Source organism: Cebus imitator, unplaced genomic scaffold (assembly GCF_001604975.1).
Source record: "Cebus imitator isolate Cc_AM_T3 unplaced genomic scaffold, Cebus_imitator-1.0 Scaffold97, whole genome shotgun sequence".
Classification (NCBI taxonomy): domain Eukaryota; kingdom Metazoa; phylum Chordata; class Mammalia; order Primates; family Cebidae; genus Cebus; species Cebus imitator.
The window spans coordinates 5391278-5411604 of NW_016107412.1; the positions used below are offsets into that span (position 1 = coordinate 5391278).

Sequence of the window (20327 nt, forward strand, 5' to 3'; positions counted from 1 at the left end):
AGACAGAAATCTGGAGATTTGCAGAAAGCTCCCTCAAGTTTGCATGCATGTAAGGGAACTACTGGAGGGCTAACAGAATTACAGAGAACAGTCCCCAGGCTCATAGAGAGATGTGACAAGGTTCTGTTCCCACCAGACCAATTCAAAAGGATTTTACCTCAGTGGATGAGGGGATAGGGGGTGCCGGGGGAAGTGGGGAAGGGATTTGCTGAAGATGGAAAGCTGTTCTGGCCTTGCCTAAAAGGCAAGGTAGTACAATAGGTAAAAGCAATAAAACTAAGTGCTAAGTCCTAAGTGCTAAGCAATAAAACTAAGTCCTTCTTTGAGGACACACATTACCAAAATTAGAAAGAAAGAGGGGATGTCATTGTCAACCCTTCAGAAGTTAAAAGGATTAAAAGGGATTATCATGAGCAATAACAATTTTTATATTATACCAACAAATTAAACTTATATGAAATGGGAAAATTCCAAGAAAGATGCCAATTCCTATAAAGATAAATTCCTAAAAAGACACAAAATTGATGCAAGGAAAAAAAACAGGAAATCCGAATGGGCATATAACGAGTAAAGAAATTGAATTACTAATAAAAATTTTGCCATAAAGAAAAGCCCAGTTCCATATGGCCTTGCTGGTCTATCCAATCAAATATTTAAAGAGTAAATAATGTCAATCTTTTTGATACTTTTTCAGAAAGTAAAGGAGAAAACATTTCCCAACTCATTTTTGAAACTACTGTTGCTCTGATAACAAAGGCAAGGACAACACATAAAAAGAAAACTACAAATATCACTCATGAACATGAGTAGAAAACGCCTTACAACATATTAGCAAATCAAATTCAGCAACATCTAAAAAGGGTTATACACCATGACTAAATAGTATGGTATTTATTTCACATCTGAAAACCAATGAATGCAAATGACATATTAAAATAATAAAAGACAAAAACCACATTGTCACCACAATAGAAAAAAATATTTGCAAAAATCCAACGTTTATTTCTGACAAAAACTCTCAGTAAACTAGGTATAGAAGAGAACTTTTTCAGCATGATAGAAAGAATCTACAAAAATCCTAGAGAAAACATCATACTAAATGGTGAAAAACAATATTTTTCTACTAAGATCAGAAACAATACAAGATTGTCCAGTTTCACAACTTCTATTCAACATTGTATTGGATTTTGAGCAAAAAGAACAAAGCTGAAGGTACCACACAACCTGACTTCAAAATATACTACAAAGCTACAGTAATCAACACAGCATGGTACTGGCCTAAAAGCAGACACATAGACCAATGGAGCCCAGAAATAAGCCCGTACATTTATGGTAAATTGATTTTTGACAATTTGCCAACAATGCACAATGGGGAAGGGACAGTTTCTTCAATAAATAGTGCTGGAAAAAACTGGATAATCACATGCAGAAGAATGTATAAGCTTCTTATCTCACAACATATATAAAAATTAACTAAAAATTGTTTAAAGATTTAAATATAAGACCTGAAACTATAAAACAACTGAAAGAAAACCTAGAGGAAGTTGGTGTAGGCAATGGATTTTTTTTAAATATGACCCCTAATGTAAAGCAACAAAAGCAAAAACAGACACATGGGATTACATCAAACTAAACAGTTTCTGCACAACCAAAGAAATAATTAACGAACTGAGGAGACTACCTAAGGAACTGGAGAAAACATTTTCAAACTATACCAATAAAGAGTTAATATCCAAAATAAATAAGGTTCTCAAACAACTCACTAGCAAGAAAATAAATAATCCAATTTAAAAATAAGCAAAAGACATGAATAAACATTTCTCAAAAGAAGATATGCAAATGCTCAACAGGGTATTTTTTTTAATTTTCAACATCAGTGATTATCAAAGAAATGCAAATTAACACTAAAATGAGATATCACATCACACTTGTTAGAATGTATATTAAAAAGACAAAAGATAAGTGTTGATAAGACTGTAGAAAAGGGTAACTTTTGCACACTGTTCATGAGAATGTGAATTAGTGCAGCCATTATGAAAAGCAGTAAGAGGTTTCTCTAAAAATAGTACTATAAAATATTAAACAATAATATCACTTCTGGGTATACATCCAAAGGAAATGATGTCAGTTTGTTAAAGAGATATGTGCATTCCCATGTTTATTGCAGCACTGTTCAAAATACACAAGATATGAAACAACCTAAGTGTCCATCAATGGATGAGTGGAAAAAGAAAATGTAGTACATATACACAATGGAATACTATCCAGCAATAAATGAGATCCTGACATTTGACACAACGTGGATACACCTGGAGAACATTAGATTCAGTGAAATAATCAGATACAGAAAGATAAATACCACAAGATCTCACTTATATACAGAACCTATAAGAGTTAAACTCATAGAGAATAGAATGTTGGCAGAAGGTTGGTTACCAGGGGCTAGGAGATCAGGGGATTGGGGATCAAGGAATATAGAATTTCGGTTACACAAGGGGAATAAGTTCAAGAGGTCTATTGTACAACTTGATGATTGCAGTTAACAACAATGCATTGTATTTTAAAAATTGTTAAGAGAGTAAGTCTCAAGTGTTCTCACAACAAAAAAAAATAAGTATGTGATGTAATGCACATCTTAATTAGCTCAATTGAGCCATTCCACATGTATACATATTTCAAAACATCATCTTGTACACAATAAATAGATATAATTTTTATTTACCAATTAGAAAAGTAAATAAAATTTTTTTAAAAAGCAAAACATTCTACTGAAGGTTCTGACTAGTCCGATAAGGAAAAATAATTAGATGTATTCAGAAAAGAAATCTAGAAATGAATACTTTTATTTTTATTCACAGATGACATGATGCTATATGTAGAAATTCCTAAGGAATCCAGACTCCCTTCTTACTCATTGCCCCTCAAAAAATATTGAAACTAATAACTGATTCAGCAAGCTTTCAGGGTACAAGATTGATATAAAATAGTAATGGTACAAATTCTGCTTCATTTCTATATGTTTTTCCTGTCCTTGATTTAAGAAACAACTCTCAGTTCCAGTGAATAGTTCTATGATCACTCATTTAAGAAAAGGAATAATTTGGATTTTAGAATTCCAATTTGACACAATTACCCACAAAAAATAAATATTTCCCCATTCTCATTACTTTTGCAGAAATAAAGACAATTATCAAAATTATCATTGCTAACAGCTGCTCTACAGCATGATTAGAGGCAAATGGTGACACTAAGTGACATCCTTCCCCTCATCCCCAAAAACAGGCCTCTAAAGGATTCCAAGGTCTGTGCATGAGTCTTACCACTCTGTATTCAGGTTTTGCTGGCTGTAGGACATCCCCAAAAGTTCTGCCTATTGGTGCTCTATCCACTATATTAGGAATTAATGGAAGTATTAATTGCTTGAAAAATGGAGGTTCTGGACCTCTGCTCAGGTCGACTACTGTGTCCTGGAACAGAGAGCATTTGTCAAGGAGAGCACATGTAGAGCCCAAGACCCTTTCCCCAGGCCTCCAGCCCAGAAATGCCTTCATTAATGGAAGAGTACATGCACACATACACATACACACTCCAAGAGCTAACAACTTTGAGCAAAATAGGAAGGCAGCCTTGCTAAACATGAGCCTAGAAATTCATAATTTAAGCTCTTGTCATTGGAAGAAAGTTTTGGTCATAGGCAACTCTTTTATTCCCCTAGGCAACATATGGACAGTGACCAGAGTACAAGCTGGGAAACACACTTTCGAATTGTGTGACTTTGTACAGGCACCTAACATGCAAAAAGGTTTTTATAACATGACACTATAATTATTATTTTATTTTTCTTTAAGTATTGAGCCAGTCTCACTGAGAGGCAGTACCAAGTTTTTTCCTAGATCCTTGTCTATGGTAAGAAAATAATATAATAAATACATTTTTAATTTAAAATGTAAGATTATCCTATATCTTGACTGGTTTAATCTATGTCACCCACAAAATTTACCATTTTTAAGTGTCATAAAAATACAAATATCAATTTTCAAATATTCCTTGATATATATTAGGTTGGTGGAAAAGTAGTTGCCATTTTGCCATTACTTTCAATGACTATTTAACATTCTTTATTCCTCACATTATAGATTTAATCTTTACAATAGTATATGAGATAGGTTGTGTATTACCATCCCATTTTGCAAATGAGAAAATAGGCTTGGACATGGTAAATGGCCTTTTTCAAGATCACATCGCTAGTTTTAAGGTGCTTGAACAGAAATTTGACTGTAAAACAGATTTCCACCAAATTAATTGCATTTTCTTCATTAAGTATTACTATAAAATTTAAAAAATCTATTTTTATGGAAAGAACTATAGACCTATGAGTGCAGTGACAGTTAAACAGTAGTTATCTCTAGAGCTGGGTTATAGGTTTATGCTTTTCTGTATAATCTGAATATCCTACAAGTAGTTTTGGCCTTTATAATAGAAATAAATAAAACATTTCTTCAAAAAAAGTAACCTAAAACTGAGAGCAAAATTATGATAAAATGAAAGTAAATATCTATTAATTAAAATATGTGCAAATAAATTACATAAAATACTGAAACATACAATCGGTAACTAATAATATAGGCATAATGAAATTGTCAACATTCTACTGATGCAACCTACAAAGACAGCCATTTCATTAATATATTCAAGCTCTTTCTTTAAAAGGACTATTTTTTCTTTGCTATGCCATATCGTTTCCCATTTTTATCGAGGCTTACATATTATTATATAAGTGCTTATTATTTTAAGCTCTTTATCCTGTTTGTTGGCTAACCTCTGACATCACAGTTGCCACCTCATAAACAACTGCATCCAAAGGGAAGATTTCCACAAGTGAAGTTCCCTTAAATCAAGTAAACTTGTTCAGTGGTATATATTTTAGGTAGATGCAATGTGTTCATTACATCAGATCTAAGCTTCTATTGATTTAAGAACTCATATTATTTTTTGAACCACCAAGAAAGTAAAAGATTGCTACTAATTATAATAATAAGAATCCTCTGACTGGAAAATGCATCTCAATTTCAGAGATATTATGATGTGGAAAGTGGGCATCTTAGAATGCTGACCTACTCAACTCTTGGAGTAAGTGGGGAGAACGTGGCAAGGATTAGAGAACACAGGTTCAACTCCCAGGTGTAGTAAGCTTCATTACTTATCTTCAAGCCTATGTGCTCATCTGAAAACTGGGGAGAAATGATATCTCCTTAACTTCACATGATGGTGGTAAAAATAATGAGATAGTATATATGAAAGAGCTGCCACCATGGAATGATGTTAATTAGATCCAAAATTTGGAAATAAAGTTTATTTCTTTTATTTTCTTAGAGATATCACAAAGCTATACATTTTGTAAAATATAAAGATTGTCAAAGAAGCTGAACATTCAAAGCTAAGTTTCTCTTTTGCTTCTCTCTGCATCTTCTCACCCAGAGACAAACACATACAGAAACACACACACATACACATGCACAAACAATATTTGATTACCGTAGCAATGGCCTTAGCAAGGTTTCTGAAGAGCTGAATGTAAGCAGATAATGTGTGTGGTCCATAAATTGTAGATGCTGCCTCATATCGCTGGGCCTGTGGGAAAGGCAGGGAGAGTTGTATATGGTCCTGCACATATAAATCCATTTACAGAGGTCTAGCATTTTAGGTAAGTGTGATGCTTGACATCTCACCATTATCTGAAACTAGCATAATCGTCAAGATTATGTATGACCAAAGAGGATGGGCATTTCTATTTACTGGCCAAAGTAAGTGACTCCTTTGTTACTTGTTAAAAGCAGTGGGTTCTCTCTGCTTATGCCATTTAGACTGTCACCCCATTTACTATGAAAGAGGATGCTAGCTCCTGAGCTTTAGTCTATGATAAGTACTTGTAATGTCTTCCCCAAGGTCCTATATCAGAAGAGAAACCAAAATAAAGAGTCCTAGTAACTTCTGGATAAATAGTTAGAAGATACTAACTGGAGAGGGACATTTAATTCATCACAGAGCCATAAAATTGAAACGATGCATCTTTTACCTAACCTCTAGGCCTTTGGTCTTCTACAGAAACCTCAATGTCATCAAATGTAAAATCAGCTTCCCCACTCCAGACATACCAGCTTCCTCTGCAACATTCTCCATCTCAGTGAATGTCATCCTTCCAGTCTCCCATGTGAGGATCAGCCAGCAGTTACCCTAGACTCCTCTCTCCCTCATTCTGTATCCTGCAAGTCTCCAAATCTGGTAATTCTGTCTCCTTCAAATCGCCGGAATTCTTTCATTTTCCTGTCTTACTTTCTCCTAAGGTAAAAGTAAATTTTACCTTAGTTCGAATATTCATCTCTCACCCAGATTTTTTTTTAACTTTTATATTAGGTTCAGGGGTACATGTGTAGGTTTGTTATATAGGTAAAATCACATGTTATGGGGGTTGGTTATGCAGATTATTTTGTCAGCCAAGTAATAAGCACAGTACCTGATAAGTAGTTTTTTGATCCTCTCCCTCCCCCTAACCTTTACCCTCAAGTATACATGTCCATGCCTTGACCACATCTTAACTACACTACAGCTTCTTAATCAGTCCTCTGTCTATACACAAGCTCTTCCAATTAATTTTTTACACTGCCATCCTATTGACCTTTCTAAATCACAAAATTTTATCAAAGCATTCTCTTGCTTAGAATCCTACTGGAGTTCCCCCAAAGCCTTCCTTACTGAATGAAAGCTCTGTAACATAGCATATAAAACTATCCATCAGCTAATCTGTCTCCCACTCTGGCCCCCATCTCATTACCATCACCTTCCCCATACTTACTCCATGCTACTCAACTAATTATGGTCCATCAATATGTCTGCCCTCTGGACCTTTGCATGTATAGTTTCTTCTATATGGGATACATTCTTTACTCTTTTTTGGCGGGTGGGGGGGATGGATTCTTGCTCTTTTCACCCAGGCTGGAGTGCAATGGCATGATCTTGGCTCACTGCAACCTCTACCTCCTGGGTTCAAACGATTCTCTTGCCTCAGCCTCCTGAGTAGCTGAGATTACAGGTGGCCTGGCTAATTTTTGTATTATTAGTAGAGATGGGGTTTTACCATGTTGGCCAGGCTGGTCTCAAACTCTTGACCTCGTGATATGCCCACCTCGGCCTCCCAAAGTGCTGGGATTATAGGCATGAGCCACCGCACTTGGCCACATTCTTACTTTTTATTTGCCTAACCCTCACTTGTTCTCAAGAAATCATACAGTTGTTATGTTTTCCTGAACAGTCCCAGTCCTCAAATATCCAGTATGGGCTGGTGATCTTTCTCTTTATTTTTATATCACCTTGTGCATGACTTTCATGAAAATTTAACCAACTGTTCTCCTTTCTATCTTTCTACCAGACTCTTAATTTCTAGTAATCTTGAGGGAAAGGACAGATTCTTTTCATCATTATGTCCCAGAAAGTCGCTAGCACAGTATCTGTCACAATACATATCTGTTGAAAAAATGAAGTAATAGCAGTATTTCTTGCAAGAGTATATCCCTGTGATATAGACAGGAGACAGGGAAATACTGGATAGAAGAGGGTGGTTCCCTGGCAAAGGCCCCACCCTTAAGCCTGGAAACCTGTGGCCCAAAATGAGAATAGGCATTTCTGTTTTCACATCCAAACATTCCTGTTTTACTTTTTAGTTCACTATGCCCCCCATCTGCTACCCATAAAATCCCCAAAACCCCAGCTCCATGAGCATACAAGGAGATGAACGAAAAAGTGGAAGAATGGCAAAACGGCACAGCAGAGAGAAGAGAAGGAGCATCTAAATGCCGAGAGGAGTTTGGCTGGGGATGGTCAGAAAGGAGGTTGACCACTGGACAGCCAAACTCCAGAGGAAGATCATCTTGCCACTTCATCCCCTTTCCAGCTCCCCATTCATTCCACTGAGAGCTACCTCTACTACTCCATAAAACCCTGCATTCATCCTTCATGTCCATGTGCAACATCATTCTTCCTGGACACTGGACAAGGACCTGGGTACCAAGAGGGCACTCAGCTGTTTAACGCTTAAGCCATCTGCAGACAGGAAAGCTAAAAAAAGCACACTGTAAAACATGCCCGCTTGGGCTTCAGGAGTAGCAGGCACCCAGATCTAAATATTGCTGCAGGGCTCACATGGAGTTTGCTCCAGCCAGCACCCAAAAGCACTTGCCCAGGCTCCTGCACCTGCCTGTCTGTATTCCCCCTCCCATAAGGGGTTTGCACAGCAGCCAAACAGATGAGCCACACCCCTGTCACACATACTGCAAGAGGGTTCAGGGAACTCTCCCATCTCACCTGGACCAGGAGACAAATTAATAGGGGTTCTTAACCTTGCTTGTGACATGGACTCCTTTGGCAGCATGTTGACACCTAAGGACCTCCCTCAGAATAATGTTTCTAAATGTGTAAAATAAAATACATGGAATTGCCAAAGGAAACCAGTTAAGTTGAAATACACTTACCAGACAATAACAAACCAATGTTGTGATACAGTAATGTATCTGCTTTGTTATTATACTATTGAATAATAAGATACATCTGTGGATCTAATAGCTACTGTGATTATAAAATTGCAATAAGAGTAAGAGACATTTCTAGATCTGCAATAACTATATGCAATATGAAAATATCTCTGGTTCCTAACTATTGGTGACAGAGGTACTGCTAAAATAATTTGTTTGTTTCCTATAATTATAATTTACGGAAACACTAAATAATAGTTAGAGGTAGTGAAGAAAAGATTTAATTATTCCTCTCCAATTTTACCATCATTAAGACCCCTTTTTCTTTTTCTTTTTTTTTTTTTTTTTTTTTTTTTTTGTTTGTTTTTTTTTTTTTTTTTGAGACGGAGTTTCGCTCTTGTTACCCAGGCTGGAGTGCAATGGCACAATCTCGGCTCACCGCAACCTCCGCGTCCTGGGTTCAGGCAATTCTCCTGCCTCAGCCTCCCGAGTAGCTGGGACTACAGGCACGCACCACCATGCCCAGCTAATTTTTTGTATTTTTAGTAGAGGCGGGGTTTCACCTTGTTGACCAGGATGGTCTCAATCTCTTGACCTCGTGATCCACCCACCTCGGCCTCCCAAAGTGCTGGGATTACAGGCGTGAGCCACAGCGCCTGGCCCAAGACCCCTTTTTCAATGGGATTTCCTAGAAGGCAAGGACCTTCAAGAAAGCCAACAGAGAGTAGCAGGGCAGAGTTCACTCTTAATATCACCGAATATTTACCAATGGTTAGACTGCATGCCTCTGTATGCACCACCATGATATACTAGCAGATGCAGATATATTATTAACAGAAAGTATTAATTATGAGACTCTGGACTGCCTTCATGTTTTACTTAAAAAGTACTTGGGCTGCTTTCTGGACTATTTATAAACAAGGAAATATTACCAGCTACCAGCCTTCCTGAAACTCTCTGGGACTCTGTTTCTTAATATTTATCATCAATATAATAATACCCTATTTCTGGATATGCTGTGAGGATTACTTTAAATTACATTTGCAAAGTGCTTAACTAGTGCATTCAATAAAAACTACTAGTAGGAGTTTTCTCAGGTTCTACAGAGGCTTAAAGTATCAAATGCATTATGAATAGAGTTAGGAATATTATATGCCACAACCCAGGCTTATTCTCAGTGTCCCTGACAAAATAATTAATTTCAGGGAAAGTGTAAGTCAGTAAAACTAGAATTCTGACCTGAACTTAAAACGATGTATTTAAAACTCTTAAATAAGACCTCTGGCTTATCATTCTCTTATCTGCTATACCTAAAATAAAATCATCTCTCAGAAACACAACTTGGAAAGTTTACAAAGCAAGTCTGCATTTGACACAATAGTCTTGACCAGGGTATAATGCATTTAAGTGATAAAAACTTTTTGCTTTACCTGGTATTCTTCATAAGTGGCAATGTAATGTGTATAGACATTGCATAGACCTGAAATAACAACAGTCATATTCTGCATCCCATGAGATGCAAATTCCTAGGAGAGAAAAGTAAAACCCAATAAAATTACTCTTCATCTCTAAGTATATTATCATTATATTATGCTTAACATACAAGCATTGATTACATTATTAGTATAAGATATTTTTCTTAACAAAATTTTTCTAACTCTGTACTATAGTTGGACAAGTCAATGGATCTATAAACATCTTAAAGATTGCAGTTGCCAATGTAGAAACTCCTTACTACTAAAGTAGGGATTTTAAAAAATCAACTTGTTAATAGGTGGCTATTAGCTAACCAGAATAGTAATTTCCAGCTCTAAGTAAGAAGACGTTTTTGTTATGTCATTTTAGAATCATTTACCATACTGCCTGAATATTTAAAAAATTAAAAATACAGCACAGATAAAATACAAAATTCCCCAAATGTGATACATTTTATTTAGGCTGTTCACAGGAATTTAAGATATGACATACTTAGAGGTTATTTAGTATTTAATTTATAAAACCATTATCAAATTTTAAATTATTAATATATAAATACCAATGAAATATTTTTAACCTAATGTTATTCTCCTTACGTTTTTTAAATCTGGTTCTTATACCACCAACATTTCATATTCACCTTCGCTATTAATTTCAAGAAATGTGGAGCTCTAGTCATCTTAGAAAGGATTAATTTAAAAGGTATCAGATCATAGGGATAGGATATAGTTTCCTGTTCACCAAATATGAACATGTAGATATGTTATTTTATTTTCAACTTACTGCTTGAACTGCCTCTCGAAGTCTTCGTCCAGACATGGTCCTGAGTCAAGAAAACAGTTATATAAAAGTTTTCCTACTCAGAATGTGTGCAGAGTATACAGAAACACTTGCAATGAAAGCCAAAAAATTACCTTGGCTCATCACACAATAGTAAAATATGTAGGAACCCAATGACTATGAAAAGCTAAACTTGACCTTTTCTCCTACCTCTTCTAGCTTCAAAATAAATCCTAAGCTGAAAATAGTCAATTTGACCAAAAGAAAGAAACAGAATCAGTAATTATCACTGGCAAAACAGCATCATTATTTACCATTCTTGAGTCAACAAAATAATCACTTGTATTCTATGCTTATTAAAGTTGAAGCAGGTAGAAAATACATTACTGTCCCTTTCTACAAAAAATTTACCACTTCATTTATTCCTTTAATCCTTCAACAAACCATTGAGCACCTAATACACACCAGGCCCACTTCTAGGTGCAAAGGATTCAACAGTATGGAACTTACATTCTAGGGAGAGGTGAGGGTTAGTAAGCAAATAAAAACAGATGATGAGAAAAGCTATAGAGAATAACAAAGCAGGGTAAAGAGGAAAGGGGGTGGTGGTGGTCATTGTGGTGATGGTGGTGCTGGTGCTGATGTGGTTGTTGATGGTGGTGGTGGTGGTGGCGGTAGGTGAAGATTACATAGTGAAAGCAGGACTGGCATCCCTGTTAGACATTTGAGCAAAGAACTGAAGAGATAAAATATTTACTCATGAGAATAACTGGAGGAAAAGTGTTCCAGAATGAAGAAACCATAAGTTTAAAGCCCCTGAGACAAAAGCATCTTCGATGAGTCTGGGAAGTGTAATAAAGCCAATGTGGCTGAAGCAGAGAGGAGTAAAGGGGAGAGAGGTAAGAAATCACATAGGAGAGTGTACTGAAGAACAGATCATGTAGGAGCTTGCAAGTTTGAGGATTTACCCGGAATGAAATGGGAAGCTACCAGAGGATTTTTGAGCAAAGACATGATATTATTTAATTTATACTTTAAAGGGCTTAATCTAGTTGCTGTGTTGAGAAAAGACTGCATGGGAGTAAAGGCAGAATGAAGCAGACCAGGTAGCAGGTTATTGCAATAATCTATGTGAACAATTGTAATAGCTTAGACCAGGAGGGGAAGTGACAGAAGGTATTGGGTGGAGTGTACAAAATTTGCTAAAGATTTTGAAGGAAAAAATAGAAAAAGAGAGAATTCAAGGATGACTCCAAGAGATAGGACCTGCTGGAAAGATATGAAATTTCCAGTTACTGAGACAGGAAGACTACATATCAAGCGGTTTAAAACGTTCTTCCATGTTTTTAATATATAATCTGATAGTTTCAAGTATTTGTATTTTAATATTATTTCAAATATTTCTACTGACATAATGATTCATGGCATCATTTTAATTTGGGATAAGCATTTTTAAAATTTTCATGTCTGCTTCAAATTAGCCATCAATAATAAGCATAGAGATGATAGTTATTCTTCAGAGGCCCCAGCAAATATTGCCACCAAACATATTACAGTAGGATACCAAGGGGTCAGTACAGAATGATCTTCCTATGATAAGGAGCAGTTTCAATAGAAACATACAACAAACACATTTTTAACTAAGTAATAGGAAGAACTTACGTAAGCTCCCCAGGGATGGCAGTTATGGCCAAAGACCCAAGGGTAATAATCTGAACATCAACAATATCGGGATGCCAGGGATGAGGTTTTGATAGCTGAGAACACAAAACAAGAAAATTATGTTAGAAATAATACACTCTCTATGATAAACAGACAGATAATGGTCCCAGAAGTTCCTCTAGTTTCTAATTTATGATGTAGTATTAAATATTCTATAGGGGCACTTATGTCCTATTCATAACATACAAATTTCAAATGCCGCAGCCCCATTAACCTGCACAAATTACAATAAAGTTTTTGGTGGATCTGTCACTGTGAAATCACAATGTGTAACAGATAACCAAAGGTTTCCCTAGAGTACTGTTAGAGACTATCCTTATGCCCAATAAATAAGGAATTCCATTTGGAATAGTTTGACTTAATAATTTCTCTTTTTATTCTAATCACATGTTAAGTTTGCAGTTTCCAAGTCTTGCTTTATTTTCTAAGATTTCCCCCAAGAGAATTTATCCTTTTCCATATTCAGAATAGTATAGCCTGTCCTTTTATTCCTTCTTTTTCTCTCTTTCTTCTTTCAAGAATTTTAATAGAATATTAGGAACAAAAATGTATTTTTAAAATGCTTCTAACTCAACAATCCATGTTTTTATGAATACCGAAATAATCTTTTAACGTTTAGAATGTGAAAATATATGTTTCAAAGGGGTGTAAAAGAAAATTGCTTCAGTTAATGTTGACTAAATGTGAGAAAATTAAGACATGAACATGTTTCTTTTTAGATGACCTGAAATGTTTCCTTCGCAGAAAATTGAGTGCTCTCTTCTTGGAACTAACATAAACAAATTCTGAATAAAATAAATGTTAATCTTCTTCTGTCTTTCCCACTGTCCTACTTGTTGTATTTATTACTTATAAGTGCAATAAGTAAATCAGTATACTTTATAATCACAACCCTTATTCCTTAGAGTTAGAGAACCCATTTTTTAATATGAAAAACTTGATATGGGAATATCTAAATAAGGCCTCCCATTGTTCATTATCTGACAGTTCACAAATTCAAAAATAACAATATGCTAATTTCACTATGATAATGAAAATGCACTACCTCTCCAGTGTGAAGAAGAATGGGCTTCGGTTTATGACATTCTTTCATTTCTTCAGATGGTTTTCCCAGGATTTGGTCCCGAATGGTGTCCCAAAATGGATCCCCTTCTGTTTTCCCTATTAGAAATGTTATGATTAATATACTTCCAGGAACCAACCGTCTGAAAAAAGTAATTATTTTGACAAATATTGTACAATAATCTTTTAAAGAGTCTCAGATACTTTATTAAGGTGGTTGTTCAATGATTCCAAACAGTTTGAATAATAGAATAGGCAAAATGTCCTGTGCATCCTAAGATATAAGCCATTATTTAATTAAATCTTCAGTGTGTCAAGGGAATGACAGAGTAAATTTTTGTCAATATCCTTAAAGTTTGGTTCCTTTTACCTCTGCTCATCCATATTGCAAATAAAAACAGTTTGACATAATTAACTGCAGATTTGTGGACTAAATCACTTTTTTCCTGTTTTGAAAACTAAAAATGACACCTCCAACTCACAATACCAGTTGTCTGGTTTATGGTCCCTGAAAGAATTTCTCCTGAATACCCATTTAATTATCTACACACACACACACACACACACACACACACACACACACACACACACACACCATGGGCAGTAAAAAACAAAAACAAACCTCAAATGTATAATCTGGGGAAAAGAGTTTTGTAACTATGAAACCTGTGAGTTGAGAATCTATACTCTATTTGAAAAATTTAATAATTATAAACGTCTGTGTAGCTAATAACAGAGCACCAAATACGTAAAGTAAAAACTCACAGAAATGAAAAGAGAAATACACATTTCAATAACAATAGCGAAACTTTCAATAACCCATTTTCAATCATTGATAAAACAACCAGGCAGCAGATCAACAGGGAAACAGAAAGCTTGAACTAGGCCTGACAATCTATAGAATACTCCACCCAAAAACAACAGAATGTACCTTCTTCTCAAATGAATATGGAACATTATCTGGGATAGATCATGTGCTGACCAAAAGACAAACCTCAATAAATTTTAAAAAGGAGAAATAATACAAAGTATGTTCCCAAGCACGGTGAAATGAAATTAAAAATAAATAATAGGAAAAAATTGGGGAAACTCATAAATATGTGAAAACTAAGCAATATGATCTGAAATAGCTAATAATCAAGTAATAAATCAAAGGAAAACCTGGAAATACTTTATCATGAATGAAAATGAAAACACAACAAATCAAAACTTATGGTATGCACTTACAGGAGTGCTCAGTGAAACATTAATAGCTGAAAACGTCCATACTAAGAAACAAGAAATATCTCAAACCAATAACCTAACTTCCACCTGAAGGCATTGCAAAAGAAAATCAAACTAAACCAAATCAAGCAAAAAGAAGAAAATAATCAATATTAGAAAGAAAATCAATTAAACAGTGAGCAGAATAACAACAGAAAAATCAATTAAACCAAAAGCTGGTTTTTTGAAAAGGTCAACAAAATTGGCAAAGCTTTAGCTAGATTGACCAAAAAAAACAGAGAGAAGACTTAAATTATTAAACTCAGAGATTAGAAGGAACATTACTGCTGATTTTAAAGTAATAAAAAGAATTACAAAGGAATACTGTGAGGAGTTGTATGCCAATAAATTAGATAACTTAGATTAAATGGGAAAATTTCTAGAAAGAAAAACTACCAAAACTGACTTAAGAAGATATAGGCAATGTAAAAAAAACAAAAACAAAAACAAAAAACTATAAAGAGATTGAATTCATAGCACATTTTTAACTACCTAAACCAAATAGCAGAGCTCAGATTGTTTTACTGCTGAATTCTTCCAAACAAAGAATTAGTACTAACTTTTCCAAAGCTTTTCCAAAATAATAGAAAAGGGAATACTTCCTAATTCGTTCTATGAGGCCAATGTTATCCTGATACAAAACCAAAGATATCACAAGAAAAGAAAGCTACAGAACATTGTCTCTTATAAATATGACACAAAAAATCTACAATAAAATACTAGCAAACTGAATACAGTAACATAGAAAAAGAATTGTTATAGAATATGACCAACTGGGATTTTTTCCAGGAATGCAAAGTTGGGTAAACATTCAAAAACTGATCAGTGAAGTGTAACATATTAATATAATTTTTAGAATTACATTATTATCTGAGTAGATACAGAGAGAAACATTTGACAAAAATCTAACACCATTTTATGATAATAATACTCAACAAACTAGGAATATAAGTAAATTTCCTCAACCTGATAAAGGATTAAAAACCCAGAGCTAGCATTATACTTAACGATGAATGACTGAATGCTTTTTCCATAGTATCAGGAACAACACAGAATGTATAGCCTTTCCACTTCTATTCAGCATTGTTCTGAAGGTTCTAGCCAGGGCAATTAGGCAAGAAAAAGAAATAAAAGGCATTCACGTTGGAAAAGAGAAATTAAAATTATTGATATTTCTATTTTAAGATGACATGATCTTAAAATTTATAAGCTGATTCTAAAATATTAGAACTAATAAATGAGTTCAGCAAGGTTGTAGGATATAAGGTCAATATACAAAATAGTTGTATTTGTATACATTTTCTATGAACAATTCAAACATGAAATTGAGGAAAACATTCCATTTAGAATAGCATAGAAAAGAGTAAAATACTAAGAAATAAACTTAACAAAAAGTACAAAATTTATACTCTTAAAATTATCAAACTGTTGAAAAAAATTAAAGATCTAAACAATGCCAAAACATCCATGTACATGGATCAGATTACATAATATTGCTAAGATGGCAATACTCCCCCAAATTAATCTGTAAATTCAATGGCATTTCCACCAGAATCCCAACTGACTTCTTTGTAAAAATTTACAAGCTGATTCTAAAGTTCCTGTGAAACTGCAAAAAAACTCAGAAGTCGAAACAATCTTCAAAGAGGAGGTCAAGGTAGAATGACCCATTCTTTCTGATCTCAAAGGAAACAGTAACCAAGAGAGGGTTGTACTGGCACTAGGTACAACCTAGTGTATATGCCTAGGTTGACTAGGCATATAAATCAATGGAATTGAATTGCTAATCCAGAAACAAAGCCACATGTCAACTAATTTTTAACACATGTGCCAAGATTATAGAATGGGTAAATAGTAATCTTTCCCATAAGTGGTGCAGAGATAGCTGAATAGTCACACGCAAAAGAACGAAGTCAGGCCATGACCTCCATGATACAAAAAATTTAAATTAAAAGGGATCCAAGACTTAAATGTAAAGCTAAAACCATAAAAGTCTTAGAAGAAAATAAGGGTAAATCTTCACGACATTGGATTTGGAGAAAGATTCCTACATATGGCATTAAGCCATGAGTAACAAAACTTAGACTTATTAAAAATTAAGAACTTTTGTGTTTCAAAGGACACAAATCAATAAAGTGAAAAAACAACCTACAGAATGGAAGAAAATACTTTCATATCATACATTTGATAAGGGACTGTATACAGAAAACACAAAATCCACTTATAACTCAATAATAAAAAGAAAAATAACTCAAATTTTAAAATGAGAAAACTATGTAAATGATGTTTCTCCCAGGAAGACATACATGTGGTTAATAAGTGCATGAAAAGATGTTTGACATAATTAATCATTAGGGAAATGCAAATCAAAACCACAATCAGATAGATATCCCTCCATACCTCCTAGGGTGGCTAGATTCAGTAAGTCAGATAATAATAAGTATTGGCAAAGACATAAAAAATCAGAACCCTATACACTGCCTGTAGAAATGAAAAATGGTACAGCCATTTCAGAAATAGTCTGGCAGTTTCTCAGATGATTAAATGTACAGTTATCATATAATCCAGCAATTTCATTCCTAGAAATATACACAAGAGGAAAGATGAAAACACACACTCACATAAAAATCACATAAACATTTATGGAATATTTCTAGATTAATAATAACTAAAACATGGGACAATCCAAATGTCCATCAAGTGAGGAATGTATAAACAAATCTGATATGTTGACATAAAGGAATATTATTCAATTATAAAGAAGAATGAGGCTGGGCATAGTGGCCCACACCTTTAATCCCAGGACTCTAGAAGGCCGAGGCGAGTGGATTACTTGAGGTCAGGAGTTGCAGATCAGCCTAGCCAACATGGTGAAACCCTGTCTCTACTAAAAATACAAAAATTAGCCAGGCATAGTGGCGGGTGCCTGTAGTCCCAGTTACTTGGGAAGCTGAAGCAGGAGAATCGCTTGAACCTGGGAGACAGAGGTTGCAGTGAGCTGAGATTGCACCACTGCACTGCAGCCTAGGTGACAAAAGCAAAATCCCATCTCAAACAAAAGGAATGATACATGTTAAAATATCAATGAGCCTTTAAAGCATGATGCTAAGTAAAAGAAGCCAACAAAAAATGCCACATATTATATGATTCCTTTTGTATGAAATGTTCAGAATAGGAAAATACAGATACAGAAATATTAGTGGTTGCTTAGATCTGTGGGGTGCATGGTCATGTACAAGCCTGGAAAACCAGCAGACCCTGAGTTTAAAAATAAAAATAATAAAGGTATTGGCTACAATGAAATCTGATCAGAGAACAGAACCCAGAAGTGTCAGAAGCTGAAACCATACCCTTACCCTGTGTAAAATTGAGGCTTCCAACTCCATCAATGGTGCCAGCCGCAAAACTGTAGCCCAATGCTGGTTTACATGTTTTTGCCTAAAGGAAAGTTTTTAAAAACAAAACAAAAAGGAAACAGATAAAGAAACAAAACTTAAGCTGAAAGTAAATAATGAGATAAACCTGAAACTTCACCCTTGGGGCATAACCAGTGTGTCTCAGCAGCACTTACTGCATGTGTGGAATTGAGCCAGACGATCACATCTGTCATATTCACCCACTGGTGTGCTGAAGCCAGTGGTCCCGTTACCTCCTGGGAAGCAGAGGCATATAGTTCCTAGAAAACACACAGGCTTACTATTCCAAGAAAAAAGGCTAAAGTGAGCATCTCCAATTGTACTCAGGAAGTACCAATTTCATGCAATTTGGAAATGCATCTCTCAGAAAAGCTTTTGTTTTGCTGGTTGCTTAGAATTGGCCACCAACCACATGGGTTTCGGTACCAAACCCAGAAGTTTCCCAAAAGTTTGGTCTCCGAGGCTGTTGACCTGTGTCTACTCCCCGCAAAAATGAAATAATAGTGCTACAGGCTGTGGCACAAAAAGCCCCAATCTCACCGGAAAAACCACCAAGAAAATTTAAGATTAGGAATAAGTGAACCAAATTATTTTCTTTGCTAGAGTGAGAGTGTATCCTTGGGTGTTCTCAGAATACTTGAGTCCTGCAGCAGGACTGGGGCCAAGGGTGGCTTGGAGAACTTCAAGTCCTGCTTCATCTGCAGCAGCTCACCCACCCACAATTCGATCTTCAGTGCTTTTGTGTTTTAATATGGCCAACTGATGCTTTTTCAATCTTACAGGAAACGTGAGTCAAAACATGTTTTAAAAATTCTTTGTTTTTATTAATTCGTATTATACAACATAGGCAAATCCTGTTTCATCAAACGTCCTCTTGCCTGATACTTAGCTCATTTCCACTCTGTCCCCACCCCAGTTTCAACAGCCACATGTGAGCTCTCATAAGTCATCAGTAAGACCAGCTGTAGCTTGCTTCTCCTAATTAAGAGGGAAGCTGTGCCTTGCTGGGAAGAGAATGCAGAATGTGGGACAAATCTCTATGGCTCCCTAGCTCAGGATGGGAACAAAATTTCTGAAACTAAAGTGTGTCACGTGTGCACACCCTAAATAGAATCTGTGAATTTAGAATAATCCACTGATAATACCACAGTAATTAAAAAGAAACTGCAGCAATTAGGCTGGCTGTTGCCACCAATTTTGTGTCTGATTGTTTTTTAAAGGTGCATTTGTCCTTCCTTAGTTACTCTTGAAACATTTTAGAACTCACAGAATAAACTATTTAAACACACAGACACACAGACAGACACACACACGTGCAGCAAAGGTATGAATAAGCTATGATAAGAAAAAGATTTAACTATATCAAGGACATCTCAGTTTGAGGTCTTTTCTTTTGTCTTTTTGCCCAGAAATCTGTCTCCATAGAAGCTGAAACAAAATATGGAGACAAAATGGGAATTAAAATTTAAGAGGGGGAGAAGGTCAGAGCAATTCACAGTAATCTCACTGGAGACCAGATTCTCTCTTCATCAAAAAGTTTTTTAAAAAGAAAAGAATGGATGGATAATCTTTGCATATTGAAGAACACTGGGAACTGATTTAAATCCAAGTTGCAAGAACTGCAGTTCTATGGCTCAGCTCTAGCTTATCACCAAAGGAAAAGTTAAGAGATGGCTATTAAAAAGTTAAGGTGACTTTTGGCAAGCAAAGGCCTTAGAGACTTCTGAGAATTTGAATCAATCTGGTTGAATCTGATGCCACAATAATTGAAAATCTTATAGTCTATCTTCCTGCTGTCTGGAGCAAGCACTCTGGCTTTCTAAACATTCTAAAATAGAATGTTTTCCTGATTACTTGGTTTTAAATATACTTCCTATAAGAAGTCAGACCTGAGCAGTCAGACAGGTTCCTGTGTGGATTGCAAAGGCCACTTCCCAAGCTGACCTCTTCCAGACTGCCCCACCACAGCCTGAGCATTTTCTGTTTTCTTTACAATATTTAGCTTCCTAATGAACCATGTCAATGGATTTTTTTTCCCAAAGGTTGTATTTTTTAATTTTTATAACAAACTATAGTGTTTAAT

General features: G+C 35.3%; 1 protein-coding gene across 2 annotated transcripts in view; it reads right to left on the reverse strand.

Moving 5' to 3' along the window:
- Nucleotides 1-20327, reverse strand: part of ASAH2 (N-acylsphingosine amidohydrolase 2) — a 91574-nt gene that overhangs the window by 8418 nt on the left and 62829 nt on the right. Inside the window, exons 2-9 of one of the 2 annotated variants that reach the window (XM_017536393.2) lie at nucleotides 18400-18504; nucleotides 18185-18266; nucleotides 13549-13664; nucleotides 12444-12538; nucleotides 10785-10824; nucleotides 9956-10051; nucleotides 5536-5631; nucleotides 3321-3467 (exon numbers count right to left, since the gene is read on the reverse strand). In XM_017536393.2, coding sequence (XP_017391882.1) covers nucleotides 3321-3467; nucleotides 5536-5631; nucleotides 9956-10051; nucleotides 10785-10824; nucleotides 12444-12538; nucleotides 13549-13664; nucleotides 18185-18266; nucleotides 18400-18504 — 777 coding nt within the window. The remainder of the gene's footprint in view (nucleotides 1-3320; nucleotides 3468-5535; nucleotides 5632-9955; nucleotides 10052-10784; nucleotides 10825-12443; nucleotides 12539-13548; nucleotides 13665-18184; nucleotides 18267-18399; nucleotides 18505-20327) is intronic. The other variant, XM_037741280.1, reaches the window with a different exon arrangement.